This window comes from Ochotona princeps, chromosome 16, assembly GCF_030435755.1.
Source record: "Ochotona princeps isolate mOchPri1 chromosome 16, mOchPri1.hap1, whole genome shotgun sequence".
Taxonomy (NCBI): domain Eukaryota; kingdom Metazoa; phylum Chordata; class Mammalia; order Lagomorpha; family Ochotonidae; genus Ochotona; species Ochotona princeps.
The window spans coordinates 22,609,835-22,636,805 of record NC_080847.1 but is presented as its reverse complement, the minus strand read 5'-3'; the positions used below and the strand labels follow the sequence as shown (position 1 = coordinate 22,636,805).

The 26,971-nt window shown below is 55.7% G+C and overlaps 2 protein-coding genes across 2 annotated transcripts in view; both read left to right on the top strand.

Moving 5' to 3' along the window:
- Nucleotides 1-15,698, top strand: part of GNAO1 (G protein subunit alpha o1) — a 149,620-nt gene extending 133,922 nt beyond the window's left edge. Inside the window, exons 4-8 of the mRNA XM_058674198.1 lie at nt 463-623; nt 6,187-6,315; nt 7,976-8,105; nt 11,939-12,092; nt 13,950-15,698. Coding sequence (XP_058530181.1) covers nt 463-623; nt 6,187-6,315; nt 7,976-8,105; nt 11,939-12,092; nt 13,950-14,137 — 762 coding nt within the window. The 3' untranslated portion in view covers nt 14,138-15,698. The remainder of the gene's footprint in view (nt 1-462; nt 624-6,186; nt 6,316-7,975; nt 8,106-11,938; nt 12,093-13,949) is intronic.
- A 4,911-nt stretch (nt 15,699-20,609) lies between these two features.
- LOC131482197 (guanine nucleotide-binding protein G(o) subunit alpha-like) lies at nt 20,610-25,914 on the top strand. Its single transcript, XM_058674197.1, has 3 exons — nt 20,610-21,150; nt 24,221-24,436; nt 25,280-25,914. The coding sequence occupies exons 1-2, from the start codon at nt 21,003-21,005 to the stop codon at nt 24,406-24,408; spliced, it is 336 nt and encodes a 111-aa protein (XP_058530180.1). The 5' UTR covers nt 20,610-21,002; the 3' UTR covers nt 24,409-24,436; nt 25,280-25,914.
- The last annotated feature ends 1,057 nt before the right edge of the window (nt 25,915-26,971 follow it).

Genomic DNA, 26,971 nt, shown 5'->3' with positions numbered 1-26,971 from the left:
TTCAAATAATCAAATGCCTCCTCTTTCCCCCTGATGTAGACCAGATCCAAGAATTTTGCTTCACCTTGGGTTAAAAAGTAGAGGAAATGAAAATTCTAGCCAAGGACACTTTTAATTTCTTTCCCTCAAATGGAAATAGCATGCAGAACCTGAGTTAGCCATGTAGGTAAATGTTAAACCATGGTGGCTGAGTGGGAGTATGGAGATGCAAGCCAGTCAGTCTTGGTTCCTGCTTATGTAGACCCCCGGACTCGGTGGGGCATGGTCCAAGGCCACTGCCCTATTGTGAGACCAGAGAGGACCTGAGTTCTGGACGTAGGGTATTCTCCAGAGTTGGCTACCACGCTGGCGGGGGCCTTGTCACAAACCCAGCCCCCAGTCCCAGCCAGATAGGGACCTTGGCTGGCCAGGGCTCACCTGTCACCACCCAGACCTCCAGGCATTCTCTGTCTCTCCTCACAGGCCGACGCCAAGATGGTGTGCGACGTGGTGAGTCGGATGGAAGACACCGAGCCCTTCTCTGCAGAACTGCTCTCTGCCATGATGCGACTCTGGGGCGACTCAGGGATCCAGGAGTGCTTCAACCGGTCTCGGGAATATCAGCTCAATGATTCTGCCAAATAGTGAGTGTCCTGGGCCAGGAGGTCCCGGGGGACAGAGGGAGGTGGGTTGCTGGGGCATCAGGAGGCCAAGAGGCAGGCCAGCCAAGGCCACACCTGCTGGGAGGCATTCTTCCACAGGTGCTGGCGTCAGAGGAAGGAGAAAGGCTAAGAGTGAGGCCAGGGAAGGCAGAGGAGAAAAGGGACAAGGGACAGGCAAACAGGAGAGGGCCCAGACCTGGTCAGAGCCGAGCGCAGCAGCATGGTTTGTTGTTGTTGTTGCTGCTTTTACTAGAGACCTTCTGGCTCCATAAACACAATCAGGAGCCAAACAGGCAGAAAATTACTTAAATGCTGCCATTTTGCTTTATTTTAGAGGAAATCATAAAGCTTTCCATTTCTCTGTGTTTAACATTGAAATGAGGAAAGTAGAGAAATGGGAAGTGGGAAAAGCCAGTGTAGTGAGAAGTGGCAGAAAGGGCACCAGCAAGGAACACGCTGCAGGCTTCACATGGGACACTGGGGTCGCCCGCCTCCCCTGACCTTCATCATGTAGATGGTGTCCTTCAAGGATGTCGTTCTAGCCTTCAAGGATGTCTTCCCTGGATTCTTGCCCTTGAGGCTAAAAAGAGCCCTGGGAAGATGGATGTGCCAGGGGTGGGGATGCAGGGTTGGTGTCTTAGCTTTCCGAACCAGCCCACTTTGGCAGTGTGGGTCCCAGGGGCCTTCTGTGGAAGTGGTCAGCTAGCACCACACCCCTGGCTCAAGCCCACTCTCAGAGGATAGATACATGTTCCCTATTCCCACCATGGCATCTCAGTCCAGCCATTCTGTTCCCAGGGGGCATTGAGCATCAGGTGGAGACATTTTTTTAATGCAATGACTAGGCTTGTCCCTCTGGCTGGCTACTCAGTGTCTTACACTGCTCAGGGCCATCCTCACAACAGAAAGTTCCCCTGGCCAAGCCACTGATAGTTTGGGGAGTAATATACCTAGATCTGCACTGTGCCAACACGGCAGAGTCTAAGGTCATTGAATATGACAGTGCTCCCTGACAGGCAGACCCTTGCAGTGGCCACAGTGGCTGCCAAAAAACCCAGACTAGATGCAGACCAGGAGCGCCTTCCCATTTCTGCACACCTGGCTTGTCAAGGCCCAAGTAAGGCCTGGGAGCCTCAACTGGTGGCCACCCAGGGCCGCCTGATCCCCCAGGGATGCATTGGAGAGCAGGGATGAGGCCAGAGGCTTTATGGAACAGTTCCCTGTGTGTCCTTCTGTTACCAGCCCACACCAGGCCAGGAGGGTGGCCGGGCTGGCTGCTCCCTCCTTCCTTTCCTGTCTGCCAGGCCCAAGTCCTAAGCCTCCTTCCCTACAGCCAGCAGGAGCTGCAGGGTCCCTCAGAGCCAGCTGGCCTGAGTCTGCATTCTGGTGACTCATCAAATGGCATTCTCCGCTTAAGGTTTGACCTATTTCATTCATCATAAAATGCATCTGTTGCCAAAAAAAAAAAAAAAAGTTAATAGCAAAAATTATAAAACAAAAAGTGATCTCCTGCCCTTCCAAGTCCTGTCCCCTCCTCCTGGAACTGCTTCCTCTGGCTTGTCCCAGTGGTGTCCAGAGACAGGGACACTGCAGCTGTGCAGAGTACTCCCAGCCCCTGCCAGGTCACCTGAGGAGTCCAGCTCAGCTCCAGGCCTGCCACCCTCTTTCTCTCCCCTCCCTACTCCCTGCTCTTCCCAGCTACCTCTCCCCCTCCAACCCTCACACCCATTCTCCCTTTCTACCTCCCCTCCCCCTTCTCCTCCTCCTTTTCCCTTCTACCCCTCTTCCCCAACTTCCTTCCTTCCAACCTTCACTCCCATTCTCACTCTCCACTTCCCCTTCCACCCTTCTCATCTCCCTCCCTTTCCACGCCTCTCCTCCTCCTGTTCCACCGCCAGCCGTTCCAGTCCTCTCCCCTTCCCCCTCCAGCCCTTCTGCCCCTTTCCCCTCCACCTCTCCCCACCCCTCCCTCCCTCCTCCTTCACCTTCACCCTTCTCCCTCTCCCCTTCCCCTCCACTCATTGCTGATTGCAGGATTGTTTTTAGTTCTGCTGGTTACCATAACTTTCAGTAAAGGAAATTGTCAACTCTCTACCAAGGAAGCCGAGGAAATGTAACAGCTTATCTCAGCTTCCTTCCTTGCTGCACTGCCCAGGTTTGGGCAGGCTTACTCTGGCTTTCCACAGTTAGGTCTTCGGTGTCCAACCTCCAAGAGAGGGGTCCGTGGTAAGGAGGTGGGGGTGCTCCAACAGCCAGGGCCAGAAAAAAATTTTTCTAAGACTTACTGATGTATGTGAATTGTGCAAGGAAAGAATGAAAAGGAGAACCAGAGAGAGAGGAAAGTCATGTCCCAGATGGCTGCGACAGCCAAGGCTTGGCTGGAACTCCATCCAGTCCCCTGCGTGGCCAGGGGACCATAGTCCACCACTCTCCCGGACATCAACATGGAGCTGGGTCAGAAGTGAAGGAGTTAATAAGATGGAATGCCAGTACCACAGTGGCAGTCCAGTTTGCTGCCTACAGTGCTAGCTCTGCCCAAAGGGTCTTAAATACAGTCTAATCAGAGTTGCATTGTAGTAGCTATTTTAGCAGGTCAGTCTCATCTTCTGACAAGTCTTGAGCCCAGTACAGAACAGATACAAGTGGATGTGTCTGTGCTGTGATAGAAGGGAGGCAGTGGGCCCGATGTGGTGGCCTGGCAGCTGAGGTGCTCACCTTGGACGTGCCGGGATCCCATATGGATACTGGTCCTAATCCTGGCAGCACCGCTTCCTATCCAGTCCCTGCTTGTGGCCTGGGAAATTGGTTGAGGAGGCCCAAAGCCTTGGGATCCTGCACCCACGTGGGAGACCTGGAGGAAATTCCTGGCTCCTGGCTTCAGATCGGTGTAACTCTGGCTGTTGTGGTCATTTGGGGAGTGAATCAGCAGACAGAGGCTCTTCCTCTCTGTCTCTCCTCCTCTCTGTATATCTGACTTTGCAATAAAAATAAATAAATCTTAAAAAAAAAAAAAGGGAGTTAGTGCCTGGCAATGCTGTCACATTGCACACTTGCGGGGGCACTGTGTGCCTTGTGAAGCCCAGTCACCATCATCCCAACCCAGGCCTTGCTAGGTGAGAGACCAGGGCTCAGAGGAGAGGGGCACAAGGCCTGGTCTAGCTAGGATGCAGACTGCCTCTCTGTGTACCTGAGGCCTCAGTAAACATGGCCAGCTCGTGCTGTCAGACTAACCAGACCCAGGGAGGCAGAGCAGAGTGCACCAGGGGTTGTACAGGGCAGTTCCATGATTTTCCTGAATCCAATTTCCCGCTGAATTGTCCTTGGTTACTATCCACACTTCTCCCCTCGCCCTGTCTACTGTGCCTCTCTGGACAGACTTCTTCTCCTCCTCCTCTTCTTGTAGACCCCTAGCCAGTTGTACGTCACTGCCTCTTGTGTGTGCTGCTCAGGCTCTAGGCTTTCTGCCCAGCCTCAGCCTCTGCACCTGACACCTTCTCAGAGTGCCCCACTGTTCCTGCCTATCTCCCCCAGGGGCCCAAGCTGTAGCTCTCCCACTGCCTGCATCAGCCCTACACGCCCTCCTGTCCTGACTCCAGTCTGCTCGTTTGGACATCTGAATGCACACAAAGCACCATGTGCCGGTGGAATACCTGCTTCCTACCCTCCCCTTCATTCTACCCCTGGAAGTGTCTTTACCTCACCTCCAAGCTCCCTTTACAAAGACCTGCATCATTGTCACCACTTCCCATTCCCTCCGCAGCTGCCACCCCCTCCCTCATGCATGCTGGCAGCTGCCTCCTCGCTGGACCATCTCTGCAGCTACAGACAGCCTCCCTTGCGCTCCCACATCACTCAGGAGTAAAAAAGCCTAGTCCTTGCAATAGCCTCAAGGGCCTGCGCCCACCCTGATGCCTGCCGTCTTCACCTCTGCCACCCGACCCCAGCTCGGCCAGGTCTCACCCCTGCCTGCCCCACCACATGTGCTTCCTGCCTCCCCATTCCCCAGCCTGGCCGCCCTTCAGACCTGCCTGCCAGCCATGCTCCACTCCAGGCATGGCTGCCCATGCTCATGGCTCCCTCTGCTGGGCCCGTCACCATTCACGCACTGTCTGCCTGTCCATAGGCATCTGAGAAACCTTCTTTAAATGTTCTGTATTAGACAACAGCCCCTGGTGCAGTCATCCAGTTCTTTCTTCTGCCACACTGACATGCCCCCTCCCTGTTCATGTCACATGCATGCACCTAGGCACAGGCCCTCCTCTGTAGGGTAGTTAGGCCCTGGGAAGGTAGGAGCCATATGGGGCTTGGTCTTTCCCATTGTCCCATCCTCAGCCTCCAGAGAAGTAGGGATCCAACTTTGCCACCTGGATTACTTCAGATAGCTCTTAATCTTGGCTACCTGCCCGTGGCTATCTCCCTGTGTGAGGCTTGGCCAGCATGGTGTGAGACCAGATCTGAGCTCCTTATCTGAAAGAGATTTGTCCAGTTGAAGTAGGAGGGGCAAGAGCAGTGACTGCCCAGGCCTGAAGCCCAGCTGGAGATGACAGCAAGGTCATCCTCACAAGGACCAGCGCAGCAGAGACTGAGAGTGAAGCTTGCCCAGACACTCACAGCCTAGTGGGAGGACGGTGGGGCAGCTGCACCTCACACGGCTACTCTGCAGCACCACCACAGAGGGCATGACCAGGCTCATGGGAGTCTGATTTAGGGGAACAGCCTGATTCCTAAGACCTGGGTCCCAAGGAGCCCCTCATAGCATGTCCCATGGGAAGGCACACAGGCCCTCCATAAACAGGAAATGCAAAAGTAGCCAGGGGCGTTGGGGACTTGCTGGCCCAGCGTGCAGCACTGAGCACAGGCACTCTGGAACCACCCCTCTTGAAGAACCATCCCTACTTGCTAGTTATAAAACAGTACCTTTGCCTCAAGGAAACAAAGGGTAGAACCCAAGTCACACAGCTTACCTGTTACCTGTTCTGAGAGGCAGAGTAACGGAGAACTTCCATCCACTGGTTCACTCTCCAAATGCCCACCACAGCTGGGGCAGATTCAGGCCAGGGCTAAGAGCTGGAAACTCAGTCCAACAGATCTCGTGTGTGAGCAGCAGGTGTCCAGCTGATTGTCATGACCTGCTGCCTGGATGAACAGGAAGGTGGACCAGGGAGCATAGCTGGGATACAAGCCCAGGCATGCTGGTGTCTTCACTGCCGTGCCAGAAGCCCACCCCTTAGAATTTTTCAAATGAGAAAGTGTTGAGGCAGTATGGTTGTAAACAGGATGGTCTTATTTACAATTGACCTTGTCCAGTGTACCTGAAGCTGAGAGCATGGGGTCTGATTCTGAGACATGTTGAGAATGAGAAGTCAGGATCATACCGTCCTCTTCTTCAGTCACCCTTACCCTCTTGCACCACCATCACCACACCTGCGCAGTCAGCCCACAAGGGGCCCTGGCTTAAGACAGGACTCAGGCAGTAACTCGCCTAGCAAACCCTAAGCCATCCCTGCTGCTGGGCTCACAGTCCATTTTGTGTTGCCATCCCCAGCTACTTGGACAGCCTGGACCGGATTGGGGCCGCCGACTACCAGCCCACCGAGCAGGACATCCTCCGAACCAGGGTCAAAACCACTGGCATCGTGGAGACCCACTTCACATTCAAGAACCTGCACTTCAGGTGAGGCCCAGGGAGGCAGCCGAGAGAAGGGCAGTCCCGGCCTAGGAGCGCCTGCCTTTGGAGCTGGCACACCCGAAGGGGCAGTTAGGAACCAGCACGCCTGTTTGGGTGCTTGTTTCAGGGCCTTTACTGAGGGGGTGAGTAGCAGAAAGGATCTGGACAGAGGAGAGGAGGTAGCCCCTGGCGTGGGCAGTGGCTGGGGAGGAAGGGCAGGCGGATCACCCAAGTGGCCCCTTATGGGGAGAGCTGGATACACCTCAGCAGTATCTGTGAGACCTCGGTGACCCATAGGCTCAGAACCAGAAGGGGCATAGGGACAGCTGACCATGTACTCCTGGTCAGGAGCAAGGCTTTCCCTGGACACAGCTGGACCCAGGGCTCTAAGTTCCTTAACAGGAATGTGTGCTGCAGGCCACAGGCTCTGCTTGAGGGTTAGGTGCCCAGCTGGGGTAACCCCCATGCCCTGTGTTGCCTTCCAGGTTTCTTTCCTGGCTATAAGAGGAGCAGAAAGAAAGGCCGAAGGAGAAGGGAAGAGCAAGGGCCTTACATAGGCAGACAGGCACAAAGCCCCTGCCCCCTGCCCTGCCTGTAATGGCTGGAGACCAGGACTCCTGCCAGCCCCTGCTCTCTCCTGTGCAGCTTAAAGAGCTGAGGCTCCGAGCTCTGGGCTGCATGCACACTGGCCACAGGAGCCCCAGCTAAGGAACACAGCAATGGACCAGTGGCCTGTGTGATACCTCCCTTGCCTTCCCAGGCTCCCCAGTCTGTCCTGCTCAAAAGTACAGGAGGAGGAATCCAGATTCTACCCTGCCCAACTGGCACATTTTCTACAGGGTGCCAGGGGCTAATTCTCCTTTACTGTAGACTGGCAGGCAGGATTCCTGGAGGTGATGGTAGGACCAGACCCACGCCTGTTTCCTTGCTCCAAGCCCAATGTGTTCTCTGCTGACCTCCTGTCCACACAGGGCCAGGGGCCTGCCCGCTGCCGCCGTGGTGTGCCAGCAGGATCTCCAGGGCCCACAAGTGGCAGGGCCCCTGCCTAGGGGCTTAGAGAATATGCATCTGACCTGTATTTCCAGCTCATAAGTCCCGCCTGCCCACAGTCTCTTCCCCAAGCTCTTGGGAGTTGGAGTCTGGAAGGAGGAGCCCAGGCTCCCATGTGCTTGAGAAGGGGTGCAGCAGAGCAGAGGTGAGCACCGGCCTGGTCAGCAGGCAGGGCTGGCTCAGACCCAGGTTCCACCACTCTGACCCTCACTGCAAGCTTGGGCACAGCCCTAGCTCTCAGTGTCTCCCTTTGCTCTTCTCATGGTGTGTGTGTGGAAGAGCAAAGTGTGAACATGTCCAGGAAGGAGGACTTCTGAGAGGTGTTTCCCAGGGGCCAGCCGAGGCGTATCCCTCAGTAGCTTTGTTCATCTGCCAGGACAGGTCTTACAGTCACAACATGTGAGTGTAGGCTGGTCTTGGGAGAGACCCCCAGGACAGTAAGGGCTGTCCCCAGGCCAGGATGGCCACAGAGAGTCCACCAGTCAGCACTTGGAGCCCAGTTCCTCAGGAAGCATACAGCACTCCCCTCAGAGTGTACTCCCAACTTCACTGCCAGGTTTCCCCATTGCCACCTGCCCCTGCCCCCCACCACTGTCCCTGTCTGTCTTTCCGGCAGGCTGTTTGACGTCGGGGGCCAGCGGTCTGAGCGCAAGAAGTGGATCCACTGCTTTGAGGACGTCACGGCCATCATCTTCTGCGTCGCGCTCAGCGGCTACGACCAGGTGCTCCACGAAGATGAAACCACGGTGAGTGGCCCAGGCCCACTGGACACAGGGCAGCAAGGACATGCTGGCAGCCCATCTCAAGGCCACACTGACAAGACTAGCCACAGCCCGGGCCCACCCTGCAGATGCTCAGACTTCAGTTGCCCACAGTGGCTCTGGAGTCTGGGGAGCTACAGTGGGTGGGGGTCACCATGGGCAGGCCATGCTAGTTTGTTCTTTGAACTACATTGCCAGGACAAGCACCTCATGGTACCATTGCAACAAAGTGGGCCAAGAGCCAATGTTGACCACCAGCGCCTCTATAGAACCTGGGTCTTGGGCAGTAAGCACTCTTCTGTAAGCTCAGTAGCCACAGGAGCCAGAGCACAGTGAAGCCAATGGCAGGGTGCAGGCCAGCAAGCATGTGTGTACAACTCATGTGGCCATCACAGCGTTGACCCTCCTCCCCATAGGGCACTAGCTGGAGCTGGTGGGCTGTGAGGGGTGATGGCAAAAGTATTATCACTGAGTAACAGACTTGGCTCAGACTTGGCATCTCACCAGGCTCAGTGAGCAAAGGATTTGGAGGAACACTCCATGAAGAGAGGCTGACTCCCATGTGAGCCTCGCCCCAGTTCTGCCACTTGCTACCCAACTGCCATGTGTAGCAAGCCCCTTTCTGCCTTTGCCATGATCACCTGTGCAGGGGAGGTGATGGTAGTCTCACCTGTGTTGTGTGCGTGCATGTGTGTGTGAGTGTGTTGAGGGAAGCAGGGACACTGTTGGCAATAGAAGAAGTAACTCACACCTGGTACTCGGAACTGTTTCTGGCAAAGTAGCGCCGTTAGTAGTGGTTTTGTCGCCGGTACTTGCCTTGAATGGGTCACTGAGCAACCCCAATCTGGGCTGCACCACACAGAGCGGGGGCTACCAGTGGTGCTGGAGTGAGGACAGAGTTTGCATCCTCTGGGACCACACCCTGGCATCTGGCTTCTTCCTTCTGGAGCATGCTGAGACCCTCTGGCCCACAGCATCTCAGGGTCAGCACTGAGGATGTGAGCTGGAGTCTGCCACTGCTGGGTGTTGCAGGCCTGTCTTGTCTCTCTGACTCTTCAGTGTCCTTATCGTGGCCCTGCTGTTCCCACGGGGTCGCCGCCGAGATGGGATGGGCTTTGGTGTGGGTTTGAGCCGCCGTGTATAGCACCATGGTGAGGCAGAGCTGCCGTCTCCCAGGGCTACACAGTGATGAGGCATGTGGCAGATGGGGGCCTGGCAGGTGGGTGATTCGGACCTGCGCCATGTGCTGGCATGCCCCGAGTGGAGTTCCAGCCGCCGTTATTCTCAGCGTCTGCTGCTGGCAATGGTGTCAGAGACACCAGCTTACCCCTTGCCCATGACCAGGGCAGAGTGGGGAGCTGCTAAGGATTGGACACTGGCCACCCAAAGCCCAGGCTGGGCTCCCAGCAATGCGCAGTGACTGACCCCAGCAAGTCCTTCTGCTCAGTGGGTTGATTGTGTAGGTGGAAACCCTGCTCACCGACCCCTCGGCTGCCCTGGGATCTCAGCATGTGATGCTGCCTTCAGCCTGGGCTTCAAAGACAGTGGAAGAGCTGCAAGGGTATGGCTGAGATGCCCTGCTCGCTGGAGTACTGCCTCTCCTCTGGACCAGGCCTGCCTGTCAGGTGCACAGATAACTTAAACCTCCATGCTGTTCCGTCAGTCATGAGACTGGGCTGCTACTTGGCTCTGGAACATTTTACAGACACAAAGGAACATCTGGGCAGGGTCTCTGGGGAATGTGGGGGCAGCAAGAGGGGCCAGACTTAATCCTGTAGTAGCCTTCTCCATCTGCCCTTCCTCTCCAGGTCAGCCGCCACCTGCACACTGAGCAGTGCCTCCATGCTGAGGCATTTCCACTCTGGTTTCCTCTGCATTTTCCTCTCCTTACCACAGCCACCCTCACCTCCTTCCTCCCTCCCTCCGCAAGAGCTTGGTATAAGGAGGGTTGGGGAAGTAAAAGCATATGATCAGCTCTTCCTGGGTCCTACCCTCCTCAAAGCTGGCTTCCCTAGACCCTCCAGGGAAGGGGACTGGGTTACAACTTGACCACAGCCCACAGAAGTGACTCATTGCTGTGGTAGCAACAAGAGCCATGCCATCACGGTAGAACCAAGCAGTACCTGTGTTCCGGGCTCATGTGTGCGGTCGGGCAGCTCAGGGCTCAGACTTGAGCTGGTCCAGGGTCTCGCGCCAAACACCCTGAGACACTGTCCCATAGTATCTGCTTCCCCTCCAGCTGTGTAACCACGAACAATTGCCTCACTTTCCCTCCTCATCCTCTGTAACAGCAATGAGAACAGACCATCACTGCGGGTGGTCAAGAGGACCTCAGAACTGAGAACCACAAGAGGTCCTGCCCATGGGCTCCTCTGTGTGCTGGAGCTGCAGGACAGGTTGCAGGACCAGGAAGCTATACCCAGGGCGACCAGCAATAGGCATCAATGACCCAACCCTTCAGCTTCCCTAGTCCTGTCAGCTCTGTACTTCTCTCTCTGGTCTGGGAAGGAGTTGGGATTGCTCACAACCAAAGTGCGGGGAGGCAGCTCCTTCCTGGAGCTAGGCCAGGAGGGCCTCAGGGCTAGTGGCTGCTGCCTACCGGACCCTGGCCTCCCTGCCTGCCTGCCACACCCTGGGATCCCAAGACCTCATCCAGTCCTCGTACCTGCTCTCAGCACCCCCAGCTGGGCCTCAGGCGGCCACAACTTGACCACCACTACTGCCATCACCACCTACGCAGGCCTAACCTTGCCAAACCAAGGCCTGAGGCATGAGCAGATTGGGAGAGACCATCCGAGCCCAGCAGGTACGGAAGCACCTCCTTCCAGCAGAAATCACCACCTTTGAGTTGAAAGCAGCTGCTTCTCAGGGCATGCTGGGTAACTTTGCTGTGACTGCTGGCCCACCCAACCCCACCCGTACAATCCTCCCAAGCCCCGGAGCTCAGTCCATACTGTCTGCCCGGGGTCTCCCCTCTCTGGCCATGTAGTCCTTGGTCCCAGGATGGCGTTGGCCTCTGTGAGCCAGCACAGACCCCCTCTGCCTGGCAAGACCTGGGCCTCCTGGCCAGAGAAGGCTTGAACCCATTTCTCAAGGTTTCTTCCCTCTCTTTGTCTCGGCTCGCGATCTGCATCTATTTTAATCTGGCTGTATTCCCTTTGGGCTTCTTCTGGCCCCTGTACTAAGAAACCAGCCTTGACAGCTAGTGTTCCCCAAGCCTGAGCCTGAGAGTGGCCCTGCCATCCAACCAGTTCACCCAGCTATACCAAGGCCACAGCAAGATCACCCCTGAGATGCTGTCCCCCTGGTATCTGCTTCCAACTCTGGATTAATTCGAGGATCTCTTGGGTCCTTGGTTAATGTTTCTCAACTGAATGTGTGTTCCCTCCCAACCTCGCTGGCGAAACCAAATGATACCCTGGTAGAGAAATCTGCATGACCTGCGGTTCTGCATAGACATGTGGATGGTGGTCTCAGCCCTGCTCTCTGCATGCATGGTGCATGCCCCCCTCCCGGAGCTGGATCCTCTTCAGTGACCTCACCGTCCTGCCCCTGGGGCAGCTGTCTTTGGAAGGGGCTGGAAGAGGGCAGCAACCCAGTGACCCACCTGGCCTGCTCTATCCCACCCTGCCTGCGTATGCGATGAAGCAGGGACCACGTCCTGTCTGTCGTTGTGGGTCCTTCTGTCTCCATCCCCAGTGGTGCGTTCGGCCACCTTGATGGACCTTCCCTGCTTGTTCCGCTGTGTCCTTGGCATCCGTGGGGGGTCAGAGCCCTGCCTGCCGCCACCCCTCACTCGCCTCTCCGCTCTGTTGCAGAACCGCATGCACGAATCTCTGAAGCTTTTTGACAGCATCTGCAACAGCAAGTGGTTCACAGACACGTCCATCATCTTGTTCCTGAACAAGAAAGACATATTTGAGGAGAAGATCAAGAAGTCCCCGCTAACCATCTGCTTTCCCGAGTACACAGGTAGAGCCCGTGCCTGGGGACAGCCCCTCCTGGCCACAGGACTCGCCAACGGAGCAGGCAGGCAGCCTTTCCAAGAATCCAGCTCAAAGCAGGGCTCACCACGCTGCCCTGGAATATGCTAGAGTGAGAGGCCGGGAGCAGCACTGGGGGCTTCCTGGCTGAGGTCACAGCTTCACTGCTCACAAGCTCTGTGACCACCACAGCCTCCCAAAGCTGATCCCAGACCTCTGCAAACTTGAGATTGCCCGTAAAGTAGGGCGCCAAGGCTATGGAGGGGTGATGAGCCCAGCCTAAATCCCAACCTGCTGCTGCCCAGCAGTAGCTGGGAAGGTGTTATGACCTTACCTTGTTACTAGCTTACTCCACTGTTAGCTCTTAACTATTGCCATTGTGGTCATGACAGGCAAGCAGGGTCAGATGACCTGTTAGGGGTGACAGAACCTCACACACAGCAAGGCTCCGTCCACTGCCCAGACCGATGAGGCTGAGAACACAGCTCCGCCAGTGCTGCCATGCATTTACCTGACTGTGAGGCAGGTGGGTGGCCAAGAGGGAGCCATCCTGGACGCATGGCAGCAAGCTTACAGCAGGGAAAGTCCCAAGTGATCACAAAGTCTTTGCAGAAGGCCAGGGCCTGAGCACAGGTGTGTGGAAGGAGGGGTAGGGTACTCTCAGCCTGGCCGGCCTGTGAGCCCAGACTGCACAAAGTTGGGTGACCTGTAGGTCACCAGGAGAGCTCTAGCTCTGTCTTCCCCAAGGTGGATTTGAGGCTGGGCATGAGGCCAACTACCTCAGCGCTTCCATCCCTGCTCCCTTCCTCAAGAGGAACTGGTTGTCCCAGGAGGCCAACACCCCAGGAGGAGCCAGCTTCTTCTGTAGCCGTAATTGGCAGTCTGGGGATGCCACTCTGACTGACCTGGTTTGTGGCCTGAGGGGCAGTGAAGCAGGCAGAGTGGGGCAGTCATCAGGGCTGCTCGGGAAAAGAGGGGACCTCCAACAGAGGGGGCCTGCCATGCCAAGGCCATACCCCCCTTACCTCCAGCCCTCAGGTTAGTCCTGGCGGCCTGCTCCAACCCCACCCTCAGGCTCTGTGCTGGGCATCGTACTCCAGTACCCCCGCTTGCCCCTCTCTTGGTGGTCAGTGCAGCCCTGCCCACCGTGAGCCCACCCAGTGGAAGATGTGGGCGCTTCAGTGCAAAATCAGGGACCTGTACAGTTTCACTCCCAGACACCCGTCTCCCTGGGTGTCATGTAGGAACAGACCTTTGTGGTACACAGGCAGCAGGTGAGTGAGCCACGAGTCTTAGAGTGAATGTGACAAGGGCAAAGGAACCAGGGGGTGAGGAGAAGCGTGGAGGGGCCAAGACCCTCCCTGAAATCAGGCAGACCACAGATCCATTATCCCACCTGGCCCCACAGTGGGATAATTCCTGGCAGACACCATGAGAGGTGACATGTGCCAGCTCTACAGCTCACAGATTGGCAAGGGACCTGTGTGAGCGCATGCTGGTGGACATCTCTGCACATGGAGTGTGGCAAGGTGGGAGTCTACAGCTGCAGTGGGCAGGCCTGTGTAGAAGCAGAAGACAAGCATTTCATGAGGTTAACACAGACAAGGCAGCAAGAGGCCTGAGACCTCGCTTCTTTTACAATCTATGCTGGACCCGCCCACGGGCTGCATTATCCTGGCCACTGCTGCTGGCGCTCAGTTCTCAGGTTTCCCCATCAGCTTTGTCCTTCCTGGTTGTCCAGCAGAGGCCCCGAGTGTCTGGTCCCCAGCCCAGCGCCTGGCAGACACTCTAGCCAGGCCCCACAGGTGCTTCACCTCACCCCCTCCCTGCCTGTTTGCCCCCACAGGCCCCAGCGCCTTCACGGAAGCCGTGGCTTACATCCAGGCCCAGTACAAGAGCAAGAACAAGTCAGCTCACAAGGAGATCTACACCCACGTCACCTGCGCCACGGACACCAACAACATCCAGTTTGTCTTTGATGCCGTGACGGACGTCATCATCGCCAAAAACCTGCGGGGCTGCGGACTCTACTGAGCCGCAGCCATCCCACCCAGCCCATCACCTGGCCCCTCCCCCGGACCCGTCCTTTGTCACCTCTCAGACCACTCTGTGCACTAGAGGAAAAAGACCCCAGAGGCTCCCACTGGGGGAGGGGGCTGCCCCCACCCCTGCTCTCCAGCAGCATTGCGTTGTGTGGTAACAAGAGCTGGGCCAGGTGCCAAGAGCCGCACACCTCAGGCAGGGTACCTGTGCCCAGACTCGAGCCTCTGCTCCGTCTCAGAGTAGGGGGGCGAGGGGCGGGAGGCTGCTCTCGGGCCCAGATTGGACCTTTCCTTGCGCTCGATGACTCACACCTGCAGAGCTGGGTTCTCTTCCTGCTGTCTGGGCTTCTGCAGGTAGCCAGGACAGCCCTGCAGCAGGAGCTGCTAGGTGGAAGGCAGGTAGTAGGCGCCGTCTCTCAAAGCCATCTCTGTCCTGTGGTCAAGGGCAGCTCTACCATCCAAAGCCAGGTGGGGTTAGGACAACCTGCTGGGGTCTTTACTTGCCCTCGAAGGGCACAGGCCTTAGGAAAGCCTGCCCTTCCCCCCAACCCTTGCTCTTGGACCTTCTGCGGTTCCCCAACCCCAGCACTCCCCAGGCCTGAAAATACTTCTAAGACAGCCTTAGTGCAAAGGCAGGTGGCAGGAGAGGTCAAGCAGCACACCTGGACAGAAGCTGGGGAGGGGAGCGAGGCTGAGGCCAAGCCAGTGTGTGGCGTGGCAGTGTCTGGGAGAAACCTACCTTTCTTCAATCATCCAGGGGTACTTTTCCTTTCCCATTTGCCAACTCAGAGCCACAGGGGCAGACAGAGGCCTTTGGCCTGGGCTTCTGTAGTGTCCCTGCGAAGAGGTGGACCAGGCCCCTATGACCAGTGTGCCTGCTCCACCCCAGCTTGGAGTGAGGAAATGAAGAAGCCCCAGGAGCAGCTGGTAGGAAGTGACCAGTGATCTGGGGTATGAGTTGGGTGGAGCTGCTCAAACATGTACTCCACCCCACTGAGGGTGTCCTAGGAACCCTTGGAGTGGACTTCACCATGCAGGTCTCTTAGCAGAGGGAAACAGAATGGCTTCCCTGGTGACTCTTGTTGGTTCCCATAGACCCAGTACTCTTTTAAGTGGCCAGGGAGACCTGGGGCAGGGATGGTGGGTACCTCCCTGGCCTGTCGGCAGACGGGCTTTGGAAGCTACCCCTTGAGCCCAGGTCTGCCTGCATTCGTTACACTGCCGTCGTGGTACAGATCTCTCACCAGATGCCATGACATGGCAGAAGGGAACCTCCAAGTGTGACCAGTTGTGCCTCAAGCTTGGCCACAAGCAGCAACCCCAGATTCCAAAGACAGGGGTGCTGCCCAAGCCTCCACCTCCAAAGCCATCATCCTTGAGGTGGAAAGCATTAGTCCTGCAGTCCAGGGCTTATCCCCACCTTGGCCAGAGCACAGTACTGGAGGCAGCCTGAAGGTAGCCCTTCCTGTCCTATAGAATTAGGAGGTAGCAAGGCAGGGTCTTCCTGGCGCCTCTTCTTGCTCGGTTTCTTGTGCTGCTCTCAGCCCTCTCATCGGCATTTGGGGATGGAGGGGACCAGGGAACACATGATGCCTGGCCCACCCGGTATAAGTCCTCAGGGAGAGGGGATTCCTGTACACCATGTCCCCCCTCCGCATCCTCAGGCACTGTACCATAACTTGGGGGGTGGGTGATCAGGTGAACGGCTGAGGGTGACTGAGTTCTGGCTCCGTCGAGGATGTATGTGGCCGGGATGGGAGTGGGCAGGGGAGATGTTGTAAGGGACCAGACGTGGTTGGACATCTCATCTAGAAGCCTTGTGTGAGTCTCCAGGCGACCAAAGGCAGCTTTGCCAAATCCGTGAAAACTGCACTGCCACACAGCTGCCTGAGGGCCAGTGTGTGCCTTGCGCCGACTGCCAGGACCCATACTAATGAAGAGCTCACAGGCTCTCTGGCCCAGCTGGAGGGGCAGAGAGTACTAAGAACCCAGGGAGGGGCTCTGTGAGAATCCTACCCGAGGGGTCTGCCTAGCCCAAGCAGAAAGCACAATCCCAGCCCCTCATCAGCAGCCTTGCATTGTGGCTCTGGGAACACCTTCCACGTAAACTTTCATGGCCCACTGTCTCACTGTCCCACTGACCCTTCTCCCCAGCTGGCCATAGTAGAGTCCAAGGACCTGTGGTTACCTGCTCCTACCATGGGGTGGTGGGTAGAGCCCATTCGGAAGACCTGAGAGGCAACCCTGCCACCCAATCCCCTTCCTGCATGCAGGCTCACATCACTGTTGGAAATTGGCACCACCCTGCCCTGCAAGTGCTGCTCTGGGCATCAGGCCCCTCCTCCACCCCGTAACCAGATGGCCTGTGGATTTCAAAGTCACCCAGGCCATTCGTGTCTACCCACCAGAGCCCTGCAGCAGAGGCGTGGCACCCGCCACCACCCAGCAGCTAACTCTGAGCTTGCCCTTATCTCTAGCCTGCGTCCTGCCTACCTGTTGCTCCTCAGTCCTCTTGGCGGGTGAGCCCATCATAGTCCAGGAGCATGGTCTAAAGCCCTCTGGCACCCTCTGCTCTTCCCTGGGCTTTCAGGCACAGCCTGGCAGGTCTCAGGGCTCGAGACCTGGGCACAGGCCTGAACCAAAGGCAAGTAACTTGCAGAGAGCCCCCAATCCCCATGTAAGGCCAGGGCCCACAGAGGGTGGGGTCCTAGCAGCCTGGGACACAGGGCCTGGGTGTGAACTGCTGCTGGAAGGCAAATGGCAGAGCTGCCACCACTTCACCAAGAACCACACAAACTCCAGTCGAGCCAGGGAAGGAGTTCCCAGCCAGGCTTCTGGCAGGGAAGGGGCAGCTTGTTTAAGGCAGAAAGAATCTCCAATCTACAGCTTCAGACCCTGTCAGTCAGAGAGGGAGAGGAGCTGTCCCCAGAAGGGAAGCACTCGCCCCCAGGCCAAGCAGCAGCAGCCTACATATATGCGGGCCAGCAGCCCCAGCCCACTCATAACCTCTGCTGCCCTCCCACCTTCCCCTCTTGATCTGCTCTAAACCTGCTGCTTCCAACCTGCCCCACGCCACTCCCGCTCAGCTGTGGCCCCTCTGCCCTCCTCCCGGAGCACGGGCACAGGTGGGCTTGGGTAACCCATCCCTCCACTTAGGTGCAGTGGTCTCACCTCCCAACCCCCGCTGCTGCCACCCACCCTGTGTTAACTCATTTTGTAAGAGAGTGACTTGTTGGTTTAATAAATCTCTAGTAATTGTAATAATTTATTGGCTACCAAAGTGTGTTTATTAGTCACCTACTATTAATAAAAAGTACCAGCTGTTTCTAGCGCGAGTGTGATGTGTTGTGTCAGTGCCAAAGGAGATTGCGCCTTGGGGCATGCTCATGACCTGCACTCATGGGCAGTCTGGAGGATGGACACCATCTTGCAGGCAAAGCCGCCATCCTAGCTCTCAGGCTTGGAGAGGCAGATCTGTCCCCCAGCACAATTGATGTGGGCCTTGACGTACTCCGGGCAATGCACTGGCACCACCATCCCAGCAGCCTGGGCAGATGGCAGACTTGGGGGAGACAGTCTTCAGGGGTTCCCTGTGGCTGGCTCTGTGGGGAGGTAACAGTGGCAGAGTGACTGGCTGTAGGCTGGCTGTGACCCCCACCTTCTTTTCAATGCTAACTCCGCCATCTTGGATGTGCTTTGCTGCCTGTTTCCTCCTGGGGGGCTGGTTGGGGTTCAGCTGTAGTCTCAAATCTCAGGCAGTGAGTTCTGATCTGTGCAGTGCACTGGCAGGCAAGCCTCGGGGGGCATGGAAGAGGTTTGGGTGCCTGGGCCCACTGCCCCCCACCCACATACACACATTTCACAGCAGCGTCTTCCTTGCATCCCTCCCCAAGTCTCCAGGGATCACCATCCACCCCGAGACCCTGGCCCTGCAAAAGCAGCTCTGACAATGCGTCCTCTGCGCCCCCAGCCTCCTTCTGTGCTCTGTGCTGTGCCCGTGACCACAGACCCATTGATATGTGTGCCTAGACAATGAGCTCACAGAGAGCAGAAGCCAAGCCCTCCTGCGATTCTTGCAGGAAACGGGAATGTGTGTGTGGAGGGTTCACCCATGATGTGCCCAGGCTACATATTCCACCACATGTGCCAGTGCCTGCACCATAGCAGTGCTGGACCCAGGAGCAGTGAAACTGGGAGCTTTTTGGCTGGACATTCTAGCTCCGTGTTGAGCAGCTGTGGGCTGCAGTGCCTTTGTTGTACCAGGAGCCTTTTCCCCATTGACTCCTTGGGGTCTCAGTGTCTCATTGCCAGCCAGCCCCTGCTAGGTAGTCCAGTGAGCCCATGGCTCCCCAAGCCTGTTCTTGTGCATGCTCTGACAAGGTGGCCTAGGACAAAAAGTTCTTGGCTGGGAGGTTGCAGAGGGCCAGGAAGAGTTTCTGAGGGCTTGAGAAGGAAGTCTGCTGGTTGAGGGTAGGAGTTCCAGGAAGGAGATGATGTGAGTTTGCTAAAGTCGTTGGATGGAATTGAAGGCCACCATTGGCCATGGATGGCAGGGGTACAACAGGACCATTCCCGTGGTCTGCATTCCCTTCACCATCCCTTCTACTAGCTTCCTGCACCTAATAAGCAGGAGGGGCCGGGGCTCAGAATAGAGGATGCACAAAAATGTAAAACAGACCAAAAAAGGGAAGTAAACACACAAATTATCCCACAAACAAAAGAAATAATAGAGACCAGAGTTCCAGGAATCAAAATCAAAAGAATGCATTTCTGATATGGGATCAAAGTCTCTCAACGAGACTTCTTAATATAAATAGACAAAAAAGTATTAGACCTTATACCATTGCCTGTACCAATAGTATCACGATCCATGTGAAGAGCAGAAAATCAGAGTCATTTCTTTTTCATCTCTAATCTTAATTGATTCTTCTCTCATGCTGTTCTTTACTGGTATGGCTAGATGTGTATTTTGCTTGTCTTCTTTAAAAATGGCCCTTGTGTGTTGCAAGTAATAGTTTTTAAACTTCAATTCCATTTATTTTTGCTGTAATTGCTATCATTTCATGCTTCCTGCTCCTTTTTAATAAGTCCTTGAGAGGCGTTATTAGATCATCTATTTGAGACATCTCAAATGTTTGTAAGTACCTGATGTATCTCTTTCAATACTGTCTTGGTTACATCTCATAAGTTTTGATATTTTTGTTTTTGTTGTCATTTCTTCACCTAAGGTTTTTATTGCTGTTGTTTGGCTTTTTGGTTGGTGGTTTTCTTATTTATTTCTTCAGTGCCACATGGGTCATGCAAATAGCATCGTTTTCTTCAAGAAGGCTTTTTATTTTTCATCACTTTGGCGACACGTTGGTCATTCTGTAACATGTCATTTAACTTGATGTTGCTGTAAATTTACTATTCTTCCTATTGTGGGTTTTGTTTTCTGGCTTTTTACTTAAGGGATGTATAGTAAAAGTGTAACAGACTGTCGTGTCCAGATGTGAGGACACAATGCAGTGTGCACCTCTACGCCTGAATCAAAGATGGACTCCCGTAACAGTGAGATACTAGACTCTGTGTCATTATTCATACCTGTAATGTCAGGATACCGTTAACTAGCGGAATGATGGACTTAGGATTGTTCATAAAGGACTACACTTTGTAATAATAAAGGAGCAATCAGTGGCGGGGGCGGGGGGCAGGATGGGCGGAGGGAAATCTCAGAGCCTAACAAACTGCATCATAAGATAAAAAACGAATAGAGGCCACACAGCACCTTCAGCCACCCCTGGCACCTGACTGGGGTTTCTTGAAAGGCCACAGGCTGCTGACATGGCCTGCAGAAATCCATTGCCTTTGTTCTAGAGCTGGCCCAGAGCCAGGCACAAGTTTCTGCACCTTGGGGTCCTTATTGGGGTCACTTCAGTGTTCTTCAAAAGACAGTGACACCGAGAGGTGGAGAACTGCGCTCGATGCTGACCCAGAGCTGTCTCGGTAGCCACTGGTGGTCACCTTACCGTCTTCCTTTGGACAGAAGGAAAGGCTGTGGCACTCAGGGCAACATTTCCCCGGCTCCTGCTAGCTGAGCAAGATGAGTTTATCTCCCAGAAGTGAGTCCCAAGAGCACATGCTTGTTTCTGTCTGCTTCCGCTGAGTTACCACTAGGCTGGGGATTCAGACAAGTTCCCAAGGCTCGGGCAGGGCTCTTGGGGAGAATAAGTGACCGCTACTTCTCTCACTTGCTCTGGCAGCTAGTTCCCAGAGGCGACCACCCCTCTGCATAGCCAGGAATAGGTGACAAGTTAATGTGTTGCCTCTTCCCTCTTCCCCCGGAGTAGCATAGATCATTCAGGACCTGGTGTGACTTCCCTCAGGCCACAGATGGCAGACCACTCCCAGGTGAAGCTCCCCACTCCACACCTTGGGCCCAGGAGACAGGAGGAATCAGCTCAGCTCTGCAGCTCCAGTCCAGCACCACCACTACCATACATGGAGGCACATGTACACAAACGTGCGTGCACACATCACACACAGAGGAAGAGCCCTCTCACGGCCAGTTATTCTGCCCCAAGGGGCCAGGCTCTGTTCCCTGCTTGGTCTCAGCCATGGACCCTGAGATGTTCTGAGATGCTATGTGGCAGCTCTCCACCCCCCGCCCCGGCCCGCTATGCTCAGCCCTCAGCCTCTGGAGGAGCCTGGGGCTGGACCCAGGAGCCACCTTTGCAGGAGCTGCTGACTGCTGAGTAGCCTGGTCCTTGCTGTCTCACACCTAACTCTCTCCTTCTCTTTCCCGGTCTCTGTGTCTCTCCCCTGACCTACTGTCTGTCTTGCTCTCCCTCCCTCCATGCCTGGGGCTGCAGAACCGCATGCACGAGTCTCTTATGCTCTTCGACTCCATCTGCAACAACAAGTTCTTCATCGATACCTCCATCATTCTCTTCCTCAACAAGAAAGATCTCTTTGGAGAGAAGATTAAGAAGTCACCTTTGACCATCTGCTTTCCTGAGTACACAGGTGGGTGTCACGGTAGCCCTATGCTGCAGGAGGCCCCACCCCTGACAGGGACCATGGTCACCTCCAGAGGGGGCAAACAGGAACCCCATGGCCTGTGGGCTCAGGGACCTGGCTGCTCATCCACCACTGCCTGGGCCAACAGAGGATCCCTTCCTGGGAGCCAGCCCTTGGCGTGGTGGGCAGTAGCACCCCACCGGAGCCATTGACCCCAGAGTGGTGAGGGCAGGGATCACGGGCAGGACAGGATCACAGGAGTCCCCTTCCTTTTTCTTCAAACAGCACCTGGACCAGCAGGGAGCCTCCCCCATCCCTCCCACATCTGCTGCTGCAATGCACTTTGCGTGCAATTAGAAATGTGGCGACAAGGCCCACAAGTGGGGCTTGGGCTGCATTTGAGCCTGCACCTGCTTGCTCTACCACTTTGCTTGCCTCTGTGTGCAGACAGCCCAGGCCTGGCCTAGCCAGCCTGTTCCTGCCCGTAACCTTTGCCAGCACCACCATTCTGCCTGTTCCTCCCTCCACCAGTCCCATCCTGCATGCCCTCACTCTGCCCCTTGGCTGTTTCCTCAGATCAAACCACTGCTATCTACTGCGAGCCTCTTCTATCCTCACCTCCCTCCCTTCTGTCTTTCTTGGGGGCTCTTCTCTGATCCAGCCAGGAGGGAAGGTGGCCACTGTGTGACATACTGTGGAAGGCCACAGCCCCATTCATCTGGGGCCTTGAGAGCTCTTGGGAGCACCTGGGACAGAGGTCCCTTTGTGTGCTGAGAAGAGGGCCAGCACCTTGCAGTGGAGGGGTGAGTTCTGCGCTCCCTACAGATGAAGGCACAGGTGGGTTCATCCCGGGGCACATCACTGACAGCCCTGGAGTGGCACTATGGCACAGCGTCAGGTCCCAGGGCCACACATGTTCCCAGGGCCAACCAGAAGGCAACCAAAGTGCAGAACAGGTGGCCACAGGCCCCCCTACCCTTCTCTGCTGCTGAGAAGAGTCACATGAAGAAACTCCTTCACTGGCTCAACTCCAAGCCCGACCCTGTCCTGCTGCATCGTGCTGCCCATCTCCCAGTGCAGAGGGAATGTGGGGCCAGGGCCTCAACCCATCTGGTGATTCAACAGCAGGAGCCAGGTCCTCAGTAGGCACCACAATGGCCTCTGGAGCCAGGCCTCCAGCAGCTCTGGGCAAAAAGCCTTGTTTCTGGAGAGATGGGTGCTCAGTCCCTGTCATTTATGTTCATCAGAGAGTAGAGACTTCAGAGTAGGACTGACCACGGAGCTGGTACAGGGGAGCACAGGTGGGCAGCACAGGCCCAGCCCTGAACTGTCCCATGCCTGAGGAAGGCCCTATCTGTGGGCAGTGCCCAGCTGCACCCCATGCCCACTGACCATTCCCAGTCTCAGCAGGGCCCTCCCAATCCCCACCCCCAAGAGCTGTGGTGACAGGAAGGGACCAAGCAGCATCACTCAGGAGGGCCCACCCCCAGGGTCCTGCCTCAGCAGTGTAGCCCTAAACTTGAGTTGGGATGTGACCTGAGGAGGTGCCCTCTTCACTGCTGCACAGAGTGGGCATTAGACTCCCAGGGACAGTCTGTCTGAATCGGGCCATCTGAGCTCTCCAGGGCCTTCAGAGGGTCCGGGTTAACTTAAATTGCATTAAGTCACCCTTGTTGTGGTCCATCAGGTGCAGGCCTGTGGGGATCACAGAGCAAGTAGGAGGGGAGGGACTGACTAAGGGAGCATGTGTGTCGCCATGGGGCTGGGCTGGGCTGGGCTGGGGAAGGAAGGACCCTGGACCATCCAGCCAGAGTACCCGCAGGCACGTTGCACCATGTTGTCTTCTATTTCGGCTCTCTCTGGACAGGAAGCTCCTGGATAGGATCTGCCTCAACCACTGTCCCATCTCTGACAGCCTAGGCAATGCCCTGTTCTCCGCTCCCCCAAGGGATGCCGCACCCCTCTCAGCCCTTGCACTGGCTCCTCATTGACCTGGAGTTCAGTACCTCAGTCACTCTATCTGCAGAGGAAAGGGGATTCATGGTGCAGGCGTGTTCCAGCAGCCCAAGCCGTGGCCTTTCATGGGGCCACATGAGCAGAGAGAGGGATGGCCCAACACCCCCAGAGTCGCATTATCTCAGTTGTGGGTGAGGTTCTGGCAGTGCAGAGGAAATGGGGTGCCTTCCAGATGTTGGGCCATCCTGCACTTTGGTGTGTGGGGGTTGTAGCTGATGGCAGCACTGCCCCGACGTCTGTCCCACCCAACCACAGCCAGAATCGGGACACTCGAGGAACTGGCAGGGGCTGTGGGAGGCCTGGTTGGTGTCACACACACTGATAGCCCCATCAACATTCCACATCCTGGCCCTTCACCCAGGTAGAGAGGCCCCTGACTTCACCAAGTGATCTCTGGCTGAGGGAACAGGTGCACACTGGGCCCTGGGACACCTGACAGGGTTGCCACAAGCCAGAATCCCCATGAGGTCTTGGTTTCTTAAAACCAGTAGGATTGGTTTAGACCATAGGGAGGTGCCTCGGTCTGCTCATCCAGAAACCAGGAGGCCAAGTGTGTGGCTGGAGCCTTCTCTAGACTCCTGGGCAAGTACAGCAGGGAAGCAGAGGGAAAGAAAAATCAAAGCTCAGACAAATGGCTAAGACTTCTACAACTCTTTTTTTGTTTGTTTATTTGAAAGCTAGAGTGACAGAAAGATCTTTGATTTGCTGGTTTACACCCAGATAGCTGCAACAGCCAGGGGCACCATCTGGGGCTCCCATGTGGGTGCAGGGACCCAGGCCATTAGTAATGAGCTGGATCAGAAGTGGGAGCAGCCTGAACACATACTTGCAGCCATATAAGATGCCAGCATCACAGATGGAGGCCTAACATGCATACCACAACACGCCCCCCTTTTCCACTTAAAATGTGGCTCCACCCTGGAGAAGGAATGTCCAGCAATTCACGCCTTCCTCCTGACTGTCCCCTACACTGTCCACCACCTACTTGTCAGCCCTGGGTCCTCAGCCCCAGGTGCCTGCAGCGCTCACTGGACCGTCCCACTCCTCTGTCTCGTTGCAGGCCCCAATACCTATGAAGATGCAGCTGCCTACATCCAAGCACAATTTGAAAGCAAAAACCGCTCACCCAACAAGGAAATCTACTGTCACATGACTTGTGCCACAGACACGAATAACATCCAGGTTGTATTCGACGCCGTCACCGACATCATCATTGCCAACAACCTCCGGGGCTGCGGCTTGTACTGACCTCTTGTCCTGTATAGCAACCTATTTGGTAATGATCCCAGCAATCACAGAACCGCTTGCGTGCACACACACGCCCCCCACTCACAGATGCAAGTTGGTCAATAAGCATTGCAGAGGCGTAACCACACCTTACACACCCACACACTCACTCACACGATCCCTGTTAAACAGCTTCTCCGTTTGTACTAGAAAGAATGCGGACAGGACTGACCACCCTCCCGCAGCACCCAGAGTTTCTCCCTGGAACACCCACTCCCTCACCGTGATGGGGCCTAGACTAGGAGGCCATCCTTGAGACAGACATGCCCTGGGGGTTTAGCCCCTAGCATCCCTTCCAGGGAGCAGGGCCAGGACAGGGACAGGCTGGCCTCGGCTGCCTGGCTCTTGGTGCACTCCCAGTTCTGTGTCGCTCCCATGCAAACTCCACAACCCCTTTCAGAAATGGCCGATGTCCTCAGCCCCTGTGCCCTGTGTCCCCAAGCAGCAGAAAGGTTCCAGGACATACTCTCCGGGAGTGGCGCTGGTTGATGATCTAGATGATTTAGAAGAAGCCTGTGCTGCAATCCATCCACTGTCTCCTGAGTTTTCTTTAATCGCATGATGGAGGCCAAACCACAGAACAGGGAGGCGTGGGCTTCCCCCTCCCGAGGCGGCAGGGGGAGGCAGCGCCACCCTCCCAGGGCATGTGGGCAGGAGGGAAGGGCCAGGCCCAGGATCCCAGAGCTGGGGCATCCCAAGGGGCCTGGGCACGGGTGTTGCCCTGTGCTCACCGTGCCCTCGCTCAGCCATAGGGAGAGTGCGGTGTTTTGGTTGGTTGGTCGGTTTGCACGTGGACAACGGTCAGACGGCCCCCTTGTCTCTCTCTCTGCAGACTGCTTCCCGGACTCTGTGCTGTTGACGTTGATCTCCTGGTAGCATGACCTTTTGGCCTTTGTAAGACACACAGCCTTTCTGTATCAAGCCCCCGTCTCACCCCGGCCCCAGAGTGACTGACGGCTGTGTATTTCTGTAGAATGCTGTAGAATCCGGTTTTAGTTGAGTCTTTACATTTAGAATTTGAAAGGAAAAAACAAACAAAAGTAACACTTCTCATGTGCTTTGTAGCATAAAAAAGGAAAAGAAAAACGTTACCATTTCATGCATTTTTCCTTTTCTTCCTTTTAAAATCCACATGCGCATCTGCACCCACACCTGCCCCCCATTCCCAGGTCAAGGCAGGGCCCACAGTGCACCTGCAGAGTGGTCCCTGGGGCCGGCCAGGTTCAGGCCACAGGCCTCGTCGCTGCCTGGCAGGAATCTGACCTGGCTCCAGGCTGGCGGCTCCAGCCCCACGCTTCCTGCAGGTTTGTAGAGAAAAAGCACAGCTCTCACTGGCCAGTAGCTGCCAAAAAAAATCCCACGTGAAGGGCAGCCCTCCACCCCAGCCTTCCCCATGCCCCCTCTACAAACGCCCTTAGCGACTTTGTTCCCATGTTTCTGTCCTGCTGAGCACCGTGCCCCACCTGTGCAGCGGTGCCGCTTCAGACTCCCGCCCCCGCCCCGTCCCCCAACTCTCCCACCCCCGCCCCATTTTGAGCGCGTGCCCGCAACCACCCCACCCACGAGCTTCTTCCTTTCAGTGACCTGTGTTTGCTCTTTCTCATGTGGGGATGTTTGTGCTGCAGTTAAAAAGAACAAGAAGATAATTTTTAAATATCACCAAATGGGGGAAACAAATAAAAAAGATGGAATGTAGTGTTTACATTAAAGCCACCGTTTTCATGAGCAGTTCCTATGTCATTTCTACTGACTCGGACCCAGCCCCCACACCTGTCCATGGGTTCACTTTTCAGACTTAATATTTGCTGAAGACCAGTCACAGCCATTTCAAATAAAGAGGAGGCAAGAAGATACAATACACACACACACACACACACACACACGCAATTAAAAATACAGGAAAAAAAAACTTGAAAAAAAAAGGAAAAAAAAACAGCCCACGGGTCTTTCTAAGCCTTTCTATTCCCAATCGGTGAGGTTTCTGTGCTATCTTCCACACTGCCAGTCTACTTCTCTGACAATGGAAATCCCTGTGTCGCTCAATAAAGAGAATGTTTGTCTGTAAGCCTCGTCTCCCCTCTGCCTTCACAGCCTGGTCTCTGGGTGTGCACCTGCTGAGAGCTGCGAATCCTCCCGCTGCCTGCTGCTCAGGGCCAGGCAGAAGCGGACAGGGAGGAGGGGGAAGGGCAGGACAGGGCTAGAGCCCTTGTCTGCTGCCAGTGGGCTTCTTCCAACTCCTCCTCACCCTTGGCTGATCTGGTTTGGGGTTTGGGGAGCTGGGAGTGGGGGGATAGCCTAGTCCCATTCTCCTGCCAGTACAGAATGCCACTGCTACTAGGCCAAGGAGCTCCAGCGTTGAAGATGGGTGATCCCCACAGTGGGTGTTCTCTGCCTGGGCCCCTGGGCATCCGGGGGTGGGGTCAAAGGCGCTCCTTGGTCAGTGCTGCACTAGGAAAACAAAGCTTTAGAAACCAGACCTGGGCAAGCACAGGTGTCAGGAGTGAGGGGATGAGCAGGCACCATT

Bases quoted from the DNA above. Each gene is read 5' to 3' on its own strand.
- LOC131482197 (XM_058674197.1), top strand. From the start codon at position 21,003: ATGCACGAGTCTCTTATGCTCTTCGACTCCATCTGCAACAACAAGTTC. The intron at 21,151-24,220 runs GTGGGTGTCACG...GTCTCGTTGCAG, and splicing joins CTGCTTTCCTGAGTACACAG to GCCCCAATACCTATGAAGAT.